The sequence below is a fragment of the Cucurbita maxima genome, unplaced genomic scaffold (genome assembly GCF_002738345.1).
Source record: "Cucurbita maxima cultivar Rimu unplaced genomic scaffold, Cmax_1.0 Cma_Scf00022, whole genome shotgun sequence".
NCBI classification, from domain to species: domain Eukaryota; kingdom Viridiplantae; phylum Streptophyta; class Magnoliopsida; order Cucurbitales; family Cucurbitaceae; genus Cucurbita; species Cucurbita maxima.
The window spans coordinates 3,167,848-3,180,393 of record NW_019272038.1 but is presented as its reverse complement, the minus strand read 5'-3'; the positions used below and the strand labels follow the sequence as shown (position 1 = coordinate 3,180,393).

Below are 12,546 nucleotides of genomic sequence, written 5' to 3'. Positions count from 1 at the left end.
TTTTTTTTTTGTTTTTTTTTTTTTTTTTTTTTTTTTTTTTTTTTTTTTTTTTTTTTTTTTTTTTTTTTTTTTTGGTAATAAAAGAACACGTGTCAGTAGATGGAATGGAAAAGCGGAAGCTTTTCTTCGTAATTTGAAGCAAAGCAGTCAAAGCAAAGAGCGAAGACCGAGATTTGGTCGTGTAAACAAAATAAAACCGGTCTTCTAGATCTCAGAATCGGTCAAACCTGCTCACCTGGCACTTTTTACAATTTATTTAACTTATTTATATTATATATCTCTCCTTTTCAGAAACTGATTTATTAATTTATTAAATATTTAAATCCTTGTTTTTCAAAAATCTAATAGATTCGTTGCTGTTTGATCTTATCCACTGTTGGTGTTGACTGTGCCTGCCTTTAATTTTGCGGATTAATTGGGCCTTCGTTGAAGCCCATTTTAATGTCTGTATGGGCTTTCCGTGACTGTACGTAAGCCCACGACATTGTTATGAAATATTTTGAAGTTATTTTATTTTATTTTTTTTCGCATAATAGACATGTCAGGTATACAGTGACAAATTTCTACTATTTGTCGGTCTTCTTTGATGTGATTGACTAAAGTCAAACTAAATTAACTAATATATAAGTAATACGTGGGATATTTTAAACGAGATACTCTCTACTTGGACAACTAGACATGTCATTAAATTTCATCATGGATAGAGACATGTCATTAAATTTCATCTTTGTTGAAGCAGCTCGTAGTAATGGAAATATGCCCACTATTAATAAACCCATTTGAGATACGTTATAACCTACTAGAATACCCTAATTTAATAATTTATTCGAAGGAAATTAGATATAATATGGTTAGTAAATACGTTCCATTTTATATCAATCAGGTAGATAATCACATCAATATAATTGCATTAAGGTTATACCCAACAATTATAAGGCTATTAATGAATGGAGTTAGGTATGCATTTAAATAATGAAAGTTAATTAGGATTGATATGAACATGATCCTTCCCATTAAATACATACACACATTAATTCAAAGTAACTCTTAAATTTGATTTATATTTATTGGTTTATGATAAGATATTGTATTTCAATTCCATGCGGCTGCCAACAGAATTTGTGGGTCTATTAAGGCTTCATCTTTATCTAATAATTGCTGGTTTTTTCATGATTTTATTTGAGTTCCGCCGCCAATATTTTATTTATTTCCATTTTTTTAAATATCTCCATTCATTGCCCATATGCCCAAAATTAATATTTATTATTTTACTTTATTTGAGATAATTAATCAAAGTAATAATTGTTTGTGATGATATTATCCATTTCGGAGGTAAATACATAATAAAAAAGAAATGAAATATACTATCAATCAATATTTATTGAATTTGAAAAAGGATCAGAAGAAATGGTTCGTTCCTAATGCATACAAGAATTTCAATGAACATTTCATTTCTAAGTCACTTATTAATTAATATTTGATTGATTGGTCTGAGGTTATCCATAAAGAAAGATTTGTCTAAGTCACTTAGTTCTTTTTTATTCAAGTTTTTTCTCTTTTTTTTGTTGAACTCACTCCCTTTTTTTCTTCCTGGGTTTCGAGAATATCTCCATTCATAGGTCCGAGATCAATATCTATGAATTGAAAGGTTCGAATGATCAACTCTGCAATCAGTTATTAGAATCAATAGTTCTTCAAATAGTTCATTTCAAAAAATTGAAACCCTTCTAATTGGATGATCATGATGGTTTCCAAAAATCGAAATTTTTAGAGTTTTTGATGATATTATCCATTTCAAATGTAAATGGTAAGCTAAAAGGTTTTAGGCAAATAATATAATCATTTTAGAGATATTTCTGAAAAAGTCAAAAACTTTGAAATATTAAATTGCAGAGAAGAGGTTTCGTGTTTAAATTTTTTGACTAAGATCAAATTCCCATGAAAATTTCAAATCTAACATTTTTAAAACATTGAGAAAGGCGATGAATGATTCATCAAAATGGGTTGGATAAGGCTGAAGAACATTTAAAAAATTCACCTGTTTGTGAATCTTCACAAGTCAACTCCGCCATTATTTCTAGCTCTCGCCGACGCTTTACGCCAATTCCCCACACCTGCTCGCTTTCATCGCCTAATTTTCTTCCAAATCAGGCTGCTCCAATTCCCACTTTTTCCTCTTTTTTTTGATTTATTTGATCCAACTTCGATTCCCTCCCCTGTAATCGACCATCTCTGTTCCCAAATCTCTCTCAGTAATTTCATCGAACACTTTGTGGGCATTCCAAATGAGCACCAAAGCGCACAATCGGAGCAAATTTATGCGATTCGTTACTCTACCCATCAGAGCTCTTGGTAAGGCCAAGGATTTGTATGTACGAAGCATCATGGATTGTGCTCCGAGAGTTAGCCATGGCTACCCATCTGGCCAAATGCCCGTCTTGCCCAAGAGTTACAGCTCGCGATCCTGCAGATCCAATGAAACCGATGATTTCAGGGAGCTTGTTAAGGCCGCTTCTGTTAGAAGTATGGACATTAAAGATGTCGACGCCGATGTTGTTTATCCACAGAGGGTGAGACAGTCCAATGGGCTGCCTAAGAGTTGCAGCGTTGGAATGGGTAGGATCGATGAAGATAGTGCTTGCGAGTTTGAAGATGGCGTGGAGGAGAAGGGTGATTTGGTTTATCCAAGGAGTAGAAGCTACGCTGTGACGAGTACAAAATCTGGGGCTTGATTTTCGTTGCCTTTGGTTCGGAGAATTGTTCCTGAAATTTATGAATAATTTGGAAACGAAGAGGAGGGATTTCCGTTCACATTTTTCTGCTTTTCCCCGCTTTAATTGGGGATTTTGTTGCTTTTGTTCTTCTGTGTTCATGTAAATATTATTAAGTTTTTGTTTTAATTTTGTGGGTACTGGTAGATTATTAGTAATCAAAACATGGAAAATAAATTATTGATTCTGAATTGATCTGAAGTTCACTTTATTTAGTTTTCAATTTTGGCGTCAGAATCAGATAATGATCTAGTTGATGTTGGAACCATTAATAGCCAACACAAGATGACTTTCCTCTTTAGTTTCTTGGTTTGATGATTTGAATTCAAAGGGAGGGCACGTCAATTTTGGCATAGGACAATAATAGGATGTGTTTTGTGAGATTCTACACTGAATTTAGATTGTGAGACCTGACGTTGGTTAGAATTGGAGATAGATTCTACTCGGAATTTTGTGAGATCCTATGTTGGTTAGGATTGGAGCTAGATCCTATTCGGAATTTTGTTAGAAAAGAGAACAAAATATTCTTGTAAGAATGTGGAAACATTTCCTAGCAATAGTGTTTTTAATTGTAAGATGTTCATGAAAATCTTCCCCATTTCCATTTATTTCATTCATTGTCCCCACAAAATTTCTCATTTATTTTTATTTTTAAATATAATTTTATTAAAAAAAAATTGTTTTAATAAATAAATATAAGTAATAAATGTTTATAGAGAATGAACCATATTCTTGGAAGATCAGACAAAGCCTCGAGCAAGGCAAGCAGAACAAGACTTTGTTTTCAAGAAGCACCATACTACTATACTCTACGCGCCCTTGGGTATGCATGCTACCCACATAGCTGAACATTAGGTCTGATACGAGAGAAAAAAAGCCGTACATAATTTATTATAATATTAGAATATAAATGAAAGAAAAAAAAAAAACTGATGAAGGCTCATACCAATCATCTCTGAAATTGACCCATTTATCATCAAAAGCTCGTCCATAATGGGATTGGAAATTATAAATTGCAGTGAACATTGTTCTATTAAGACTTACTATATGAAAAGGATTCCAAAAGCAGCCATGTAAATTTTTCACGTTATGATAAACTTTAAATTGATGAAGAAAACTAAAAAGATTAGTAAAATCCCACACATTCATCTTCGCCGCTTTATCCTCATGAACGTCGCTCGAAGGGGCGTTAAGCTTCAGACTTGAGGGGGGGTATTCCATTATAAGATTAACGAATACTAGTGAACGCTCGGGTCAAACTCTTGAGATTCGATGATAGAATGATATCAATCAATCTTCATGCTTGCTATTCAGCCATGAGTATAACAAAGTAGTAGTGTGACCAGTTGTATGTCAAGGTAGTGTCATTCCTACTTGTCACGCAATTCCTTCTTTGGAAGCAACTCATGCCTTCTGAATCTAAATGGAAGCCTCAACCCTACAATTATCCAACCAAAAAGGGAAATTAGAACACGGATCAATAAGTTCCACCACATTTTACCTATTACTGCATCAAATTATCTGATTAACAGAAAGGTTTAGAGATTATTACTTTCACTAATAGTAGATAGTGTAATAAACCACAAATACTTGAGACACAAGCAAACATGCATTAACTTTGGTGAGGATTGTTGGGAAAGAGTCCCAAATTGGCTATAATTTAAAGAATGATCATGGGTTTATAAGAAATACTCTCCATTGGTATGAGGCTTTTGGAGAAACCTAAAGCAAAGCCACGAGAGCTAAACTCAAAGTGGACAATATCATACCATCGTGGAGAGTCACGATTTCTAACATTAACAATAATAGATTTTATCGAACAGGTGAGGAAAACATACTGCCACTGGAGCGTCGTGAAAAGAACTTCAGTATTTCATCAATAATTATAACCTGCATCAAGTATGAACAGTCAGAGGGGTTTCCAAGAGTTTAGCTAAAACAGTTATTACAGGAAACGAAACCATGATCCTGAGGGAATAAGAAAAACTGAAGTTGTACAACAGAAAATGAGGCAAGGGGTGCGAATATTACAGGAAACGAAAGGTACAAAACGATCGTCCATTCAGCCCAAGATAATGGCGTTACCTGTAAGGAAACAATTTTACAGTTTGTCAAACTGATTCACTTAATTATATGAAGCTGCCACGAAAGGAAGCAAGCGGATCAAGAGAAAGAAAAAACTTACAGAGAAAAGAACAGCTAGTGGTCGCACATACATAATAAGCATGTGAAGGATCATGGTTATGACAATGGAGGCAACGAGCCATAAATTACTCCAGGGAGGGATAACACTGAAAAATGTCTTCATATTAACCACATACATTGATCAAAACTAACCTAGCTTTCTAGACTAGCATTAAAAACGGTAGGAAAATCACCGTCTTAATTGTCCTTTGCTTCATTCAACAATTCACAAACTTAATAATTTGCAGTAACCTCAAAATATAAATGTAACTGAATACTTACAGAAGAGATTGATTTTCGCTTAGATTATTTAAAGCATTGAACATCTCGACGACAACAAGTACAGTCATAGAAACAGTTGACGGATGCCGATCCTCAAATATACTGCAAGGGTATGTTGTCGCTCTTGTTGAACAAGTATCAAAACTCATCTGAAAGAAATATTTCAAATTGAGAATGGGGCAAAACCAAAACCAAATCCAATTTTTCTTTTCTTGAAAATTACAAGTGCGCAGGGAAAAATTCAGAAGTTATTTAAAATCACTCCTACTCTATGCACAAATATTTTTAATGTTTTTCCCTCTCGCTCTGACTCCTTTTTTCTCAGTAGACTCCTCCTTTCCCTCTCCCTCTCACTCTTGTTTCCTCCTCTCTCTCTTCATTTTCTTAAGATAACTCAAATCCATTTTTGTTTCAAATATGGATTAAAACAAACCTAGAAGGAAAAATGCAAACAGAAAGTGAAAAGAATGGAAAAGACATGGGAGTGGGGTGGCTACTGCCAGAGGTTCACTAGAGGAAGAAGACGGTACGAGGGAGAGGGGCAATCGTCATGGGGGCAGCTAAACAGGTGAGAGAGGGAGAGAGGAAGTAATGAGAGTGAGAATAGGAGGAGGAGAAAACGAGAGGGAGAGAGTGGAGGGGAGAAGAGAACGAGAGGGAGAAGGAATCGAGTTAGAAATAAAAATAATAATAATAATAACAAATGTTTGAAAAAGGTTGGAGAACTTTATTTTGAAAACCTAGGTCAAATAGCATTTCCGTCCAATCGTTTAGTCACTCAGTCAAAATAACCTGTTAGTATAAGGTCCCCCACCCACCCACCCACACATTTGCAACGATAACCAACATACATATGCTTATCTTCATATGATAAACCAGGAATAAACTGCACAATGCCATAGGAAGACAGCAACAAATAAAATCTTACCAACTCAGCGTAAGGTAGCTTAGGACCACTGTCGGAGTATATAAACCACCATATGAAGCCAGCAATTGTTGCAAGACCAACATACGCTGCACCAATGATATAACCATTCAAAAACTTTTTACCAGCTTTTAACAGCTGAGAACAGTATTTAATTTGAATGTGCTGAGAATTAAAGCTCTATATAAACAAGAATGAGAAGCATTTCTGTTCCACATAGAAAATTCTGTACCACTGGGAGAACTATCATTAATGCATAAGATGAAAATTAGGCTCACCACAAGAACTTGATAGAATAAATAACAGTGAAGTAACAAAAGAGAAGAGTGTGGCAACCTATACTTTTGAAATTTTTGCAGCCCAATTAAATCTTTAGTAATTTATCGCGAGGAAATAAACTTGAATCCCAACAGTTCAGTTTTACTTCACAGTTGAGAAAATACAAGGAGAAGTGAAGGTAACCAAGTATACGGTCATAGGTAGCAGTCTATCTAGCCATGCAAGGCACATGGATCAGTCACAATCTGCGTCCCAAAATGAATGTAAATTTTGCATGTAGAAACAACAAAGATACAAAGCTAGAGCCATAGATATCTAGCAACAAACATTCCATGGAAGAAACCAAGTATAGGTCATTCATTGCCCTACCTCCAATTACCAAATAACGAAAGAACAACCATCCAGTCACCACAGCTTCATTCACCTGCAAGATCAAATCGATTGGATTAGGAATACCTTCATAAAAGAGGCAAACTATTGTTTTAAGAAGATAAAATCAGTTACAGTTTACATCATGTAACAGGAACGAGAACAGTAAAGAAGATCTTCATAGGGGAAGAATCTAGATACTACAATGTTAGCACACCACACAAGTAATAAACAAGAGAGGACAAATTTATAATCTGTCATATAAGCAAGAAATCATAGATCTAACAGCAAAAGCAGTAAAGAAGATGAACGTGAAGGGAAGAATATAACCATAAATCTTACGTTAATCACTGAACTTCACAAGTAACGATCCCACAAAGATGACAAATCTATATAACCATTTAAAGAAAGCAAGCCTCACTAATTCATTACCTTTCGAGGCTTAGATTTCATTACATCGGAGTCTTGCTTATTAAATCCAATTGCAGTTGCAGGCAATCCATCAGTGACCAAGTTGACCCAAAGAAGTTGCACCTGTAATCATTTTCTTCAATGAGGAAAGTTCTTTTGCCACCTCAATGGAAGTACACTCAACTTTTGCAGATACATTAACTATTATCAAAGAAGTAGATGCATTAAATAAAAGCTGAAAAAACGCACAGGGGCAAGAGTCTCTGGTATTCCAAGAACAGCTGCCACAAATATACAAACTACTTCACCAATATTTGAAGAGATCATGTATCTGATGAACTGCTTAGTATTATTGTAAATAGCTCTGCCCTCTGCAACAGCCTATCGAGTTTGAAACCGGTCACAAAGTTTAAGAATAAATAAACTAAAAAATAAACAATCACCTTTATCCGGAAATTTTTTAGGACATGAGGCAGGAGCTTACCGCAACAATAGTAGCAAAATTGTCATCAGCTAAGACCATATCAGATGCACTCTAGGTATAGAGAAAAAAGAAGAAAAATGGCAAGAAAATAGTTAGCATTAACAATAAGAATAATAAAAGAAAGCCAGGTGGTGTAAAATTTAAAATAACTAAAGTACTAACGCATATTACCAAATTGTGTGCGGAAAGGAATTGCTAGACAATTAAAGGGCAACTTAATATTAATTATTCAAGGAGACAGCTAAAAAAGCAGCAAGCCCAATTAACAGGTTTGGAAACATAAAAAATTAAAGAACGTCACGAAAATTTGCAAGTGACCACACCAACCTTGGCAACTGCTGTTCCTGAACCCATGGCAATACCGATATCAGCTTTCTTCAGTGCAGGTGCATCATTGACACCATCACCTGTCATAGCAACCTAAGAAATCCACAAAAACTGAGAAATTAGAAGAATGTAACATCTATACATGAGCGTGTTAATGCATACAGATTAGTATTTCCTTTTAGTTTCCCTTTTGTAAATTTCAAATCTCAATGAAATTGTCTCATACTTTAAAAAAATGTCAAAACAAAAGGAACATATTAGAGATATGTTGGAAAAAAAACGATTATAATACTACAATGTATTTGTTAAGTGGTAACTAGTTGGCACTAGTATACCAATACATGTAAAATTCAAAGAATAATAACCAAACATGCCTAAAATTACGAAGTGATATTCCTGCAAAATTTCTAATGAGAAAGACGTAAAGTTACCACTTCATTCTGATGTTGTAAGGCCTCCACAAGCATTTGCTTATGAGAAGGTTCAACCCTGAAAAAAATGAGCTCTATTAAAGACGTGTACTGAAAAACGAATTTATTATTCATTGAAGAAAATGACATATACGAGTACTTGGATTCTAATTATAGACGAATGTCCAAAGTACCTGGTGAAGAGTGCCATTCGTTGCAATGCCATTGTTTGTTGCATTGCAGGTAGCTCTTCAAATTCAGAAGCAGTAAAAGAATGATCAGCTAGATCTACCAAGTGGTCAAAAGCACCAATCTTGCGGCAGAGTGATTCAGCAGTTGACTACAAATGCATGTTAAATCAGCAAGTTACCTCTAAAGATTTGGCTATAAACAAAGTTACATAAAATTAATAGAGTGAAAGGCTGGATTTAGAGAAACCTTGTTGTCCCCAGTTACGACTATAACACGTATGCCAGCATTCATACATGAAAGCATAGCATTTCTCACTTCCTCTCTCGGTGGATCAAGCATTCCAACCTTTAAAATGAGAGGTAAACAGATAAATTCTAAGAATCCGGTAAGGAAACTACATTCACGCAACAAAGGCACTCAAAACAAATTTAGGGGCTCCAGCCAGACAAAGGAGGAGCATAAATGAAGACCAATGACAAATTTGAGCTAGGTCAAATGAAATACAAGAATGGTAAAACATGGAAAATAGTACAAATAAGATAGCAATGGAAATAAGCATAAATCCCAAAAGATTCCAAAAATCCAGAGGCAAGTAAAGATCACTGTTGTCCCCTTGATACGACTTATAACATTAATGTGCAACAATAAGTTTATCCCAAATTTCTATTCAATCAACAACTTTGTTATAGAAGATTCTATTGACCCTTTTCAACTAAATAATATGTAACAGAAACAACCAAAACAGACGTTGGAGTAAAAATGGCATCCATGGTTGTCCTCTTGCTATTCATGTATCTCAAACTCCTGCAGTTCTCATGCAACAAATTTCTCTTTTTGACTGCATTGCAGCTGTAATGAACTCTTTAAATACATTGCATCAAAGCAACCATTAGGATATGCTTGCTTTTCAGCATTAATTTGATGATGACTTCCGCTATTAATACCAACCATATTTTCTTGAATAGCTTCACTTTATTTTCCTTCTTGAAGACTCTTCTGTGATGGATTAACTTGGACAGCTACTTGGATCATAGTATAGACTTATTAAGTTAAATAATTTTGATAAATAATTTAAAGCTAAGCTCAGGAAAAGGTCAACATTTGTCGCAACCATCCTTACTCTGGTCATTACAACAAATCTAATGCAATTTTTTCCCCCAAAAAATCAGCTTCGATTTATATTGTTTTCTGATTCGTTTTCTATATGATCTTCTCTACACATGAATGTCAAATAAAGTTGAAAATCATTCTTCTATGAAGCTTTTGAAGTCTTAGCGGATTCTAATCTCGCTTAGTGTAGCATGAAAGGTTACTTCACGTTTCTGTAAAGTTTGAGAGCTTTACATTTCTGTTAGACTAGTGAGGTTCAAGCGTGTTTTGTAGCATATTTAAGATAGTAAGCATTCATCCAAACAAAGAATGCAGCCTCTAGATAGATCTAGAGTCTTCATGGAAGTACAAGAATGTAAAAACCCAAAGTTCTGATTCTATGAAATAGGTGTGAAATAAACCAGGACAAAAAAAGTCTCAAATTAGTATTTGCAAGGTCGCACTCAAAGAAATATATCTTCAATTAACTAAGTACCTAAATCTTTCATACTAAAGGTAACAGAACTTAGTGATATGGCGGATATCTATTTGCCTTTGTCCATCTACCCAAATGCAGAAGATTATCTCTTAGAATAACATATACACCCAAACTATTCTCTCTGCACAATAAATAAAACTGTTAACCTTGTACTGATGTACAATTTTAAAGAGAACAAAATTGTAGACAATGTGGCAAAATATTGAATTTGTTGTAAGAATGCATCAATCCGTATTCAGCAGCCATATAGAAGCTCAATAAAGACAATAGATACAATGAGGCAGCAAATAAACTTAGCGTTCTATTTAAAAAAGAAAGCATACCAACCCAATGAATGTTAGGTCTTGCTCATCATCAAATGATAAACTCTGTTGACTCACAGGAAGCAATTTGATTGCTATAGCCAGGCACCTAAGCATTTCATTTCCTGCAAAACTGTCCAAGACATGCATTCATATAATTTTACTGGCAAGTACATTAATATATGAGGCACAACTACTCATCTGCTGCCTGCATTCTCAGGTAAGCATAAACCTCTTGTGATTGGTGTATCAACATTGCCATGAACCCAAAAAAAAGACTTTTAAATCACTGGTAACCAGAGGTTTTGAATGACCATTTGTTTCTGGTAAATGTCCATTGAAGAGTTCTTAATTGTGTCCATCGCCATTTCAAAGAGATCTAACTCCTGTTTTACAACTTTTAACATCGATACCTAACCTATTTGTCTTTCCTATAATTTTTTTAAAGAAAATTAATGAAGTAAATAACAACTAAAATGTAAATTCAATCCTGTCCGGGAAGTAATGTTTTCCTTTGCTTCTCTTTGTACACAATGGAAATAAAGAGTAGGGAGATTCTAGCATATGAAGATGGGGGGCACATATGCACATTGGTGGTTGAAATAAAAAGATACAGCCAGAAAGAGGGAAGGAAGGGGGAAGAGCATGAGGATTAATGTATTACACTGATAAAAAACCACAAATTCTAACCTTTGAAATCTTGCTTCCAGTTCAGCACGAATACTAGAAGTTAAAACACTGGTGGAACCATCTTCATTGCAAAGGATACTTGAGCATCTCGAAATAATGCTCTCAGGAGCACCTTTGGAGAAAAGGATATGTGACTGGTTTCTGCTACATAAAATGCTCATCATCTTGCGATCACGAGAAAATTCCAATACAGAAATCTGCAAAGTTTCTTTTGATAAGCAAGCAACATGTGACCAAAACAAGAACCTGAAAAGTTGTCCATTTGCTTACAATTTTCAATACTCTTATTAATGCATTACGTTGAAAGCATTCTACATGGGTAGCATCTCACAAATTAATGGAGCCCTGCATGGCGTTACTTTTACTCCTACGTAATCTACATGGGCTTTTTTCCAGTAATCTCTCGTATTGTTTTTAAAAGAGGTTTTCTTACCCACTTTTCACTCAAATAAAAACAAAAAAAAATACTTTGTTTGAATATTATTAAACCACGACCAGACCCAATGTCCAACAAATGTACCAATATTGATGAGAGAAAAAATTACAATACAAGGATTGAATATAGGATATGCTGCTCTGATACCTGTCAATCAAATCACCACTAAACCCAAAGTATAAACTAATAGATTATGGTTAATTTAATTGTTAATCAATACTTCAACACTACTGCACATCATATCAATTGTTAATCAATATTTCAACACTACTATGACAAATATTTTACGTTTAACTTCCGTTTCATACTGCACATCATATCAATTGTTTGCTTGTAAAAAGAAACCAACCTTTTTGAACTGGTTCTCCCAATGGTGGTTACAATAGGATGCGCGCTCATGCTTGCTTAGCATATTTAGAGCAAAAGGCATTGAAGTAAAACCAGGAAGACCAACCTGAAACATTATTTTATTTATTATACATATGTATTTATATTCTCTGTTGGGAAGTGTTAAAAAAAGGTAAAATCAAAGGGCGTTTTGGGTATGTATATTTTTCAGTTGTTTTAAACTGATTCTTTTTTTCAAAAGGAATAAAAATCTAAAAAATAAAAAACTGTTTAGATAGATAATTTTTGTAGCGTTTTTATCATTTATTTATTCTGCATATTAATTAAAACTATAACAAACTGAATCAACTTGCACTTAAAAAACAATCAAAGATTTTATATGAACAGATAATTTAGAGCAAAAAATCAAAGAGAACATATGAAAGCAACAAATTATTATTTCCATCTTGTTGCTACTTTATTCTGAAAACTGTTTAAAAGAACTTCCAGCCAAAACACTTTTCTACTTAAACTGTTTTTTTTTTTTCAAAAAAAAAAAAAAAAAAAAA

The 12,546-nt window shown here is 34.2% G+C and overlaps 2 protein-coding genes across 2 annotated transcripts in view; one reads left to right on the top strand and one right to left on the bottom strand.

Annotated features, from left to right (window-relative positions):
• Positions 1 to 1,957: 1,957 nt before the first annotated feature.
• LOC111496579 lies at positions 1,958 to 2,809 on the top strand. Its single transcript, XM_023147065.1, has one exon. It carries the CDS (start codon positions 2,286 to 2,288, stop codon positions 2,730 to 2,732), a length of 447 nt encoding a protein of 148 aa, XP_023002833.1. The 5' UTR covers positions 1,958 to 2,285; the 3' UTR covers positions 2,733 to 2,809.
• A 914-nt stretch (positions 2,810 to 3,723) lies between these two features.
• The window catches only part of LOC111496395 (calcium-transporting ATPase 3, endoplasmic reticulum-type), a 26,917-nt gene continuing 18,094 nt past the window's right edge, over positions 3,724 to 12,546 (bottom strand). Inside the window, exons 18-34 of the mRNA XM_023146807.1 lie at positions 12,000 to 12,104; positions 11,215 to 11,411; positions 10,546 to 10,657; positions 8,881 to 8,979; positions 8,637 to 8,782; positions 8,464 to 8,521; positions 8,033 to 8,125; positions 7,706 to 7,756; positions 7,471 to 7,602; positions 7,243 to 7,344; positions 6,811 to 6,865; positions 6,166 to 6,251; positions 5,238 to 5,386; positions 4,957 to 5,062; positions 4,803 to 4,856; positions 4,610 to 4,661; positions 3,724 to 4,209 (exon numbers count right to left, since the gene is read on the bottom strand). Of these exons, the coding sequence (XP_023002575.1) occupies positions 4,142 to 4,209; positions 4,610 to 4,661; positions 4,803 to 4,856; positions 4,957 to 5,062; positions 5,238 to 5,386; positions 6,166 to 6,251; positions 6,811 to 6,865; positions 7,243 to 7,344; positions 7,471 to 7,602; positions 7,706 to 7,756; positions 8,033 to 8,125; positions 8,464 to 8,521; positions 8,637 to 8,782; positions 8,881 to 8,979; positions 10,546 to 10,657; positions 11,215 to 11,411; positions 12,000 to 12,104 (1,665 nt within the window). The 3' untranslated portion in view covers positions 3,724 to 4,141. The remainder of the gene's footprint in view (positions 4,210 to 4,609; positions 4,662 to 4,802; positions 4,857 to 4,956; positions 5,063 to 5,237; positions 5,387 to 6,165; positions 6,252 to 6,810; positions 6,866 to 7,242; positions 7,345 to 7,470; positions 7,603 to 7,705; positions 7,757 to 8,032; positions 8,126 to 8,463; positions 8,522 to 8,636; positions 8,783 to 8,880; positions 8,980 to 10,545; positions 10,658 to 11,214; positions 11,412 to 11,999; positions 12,105 to 12,546) is intronic.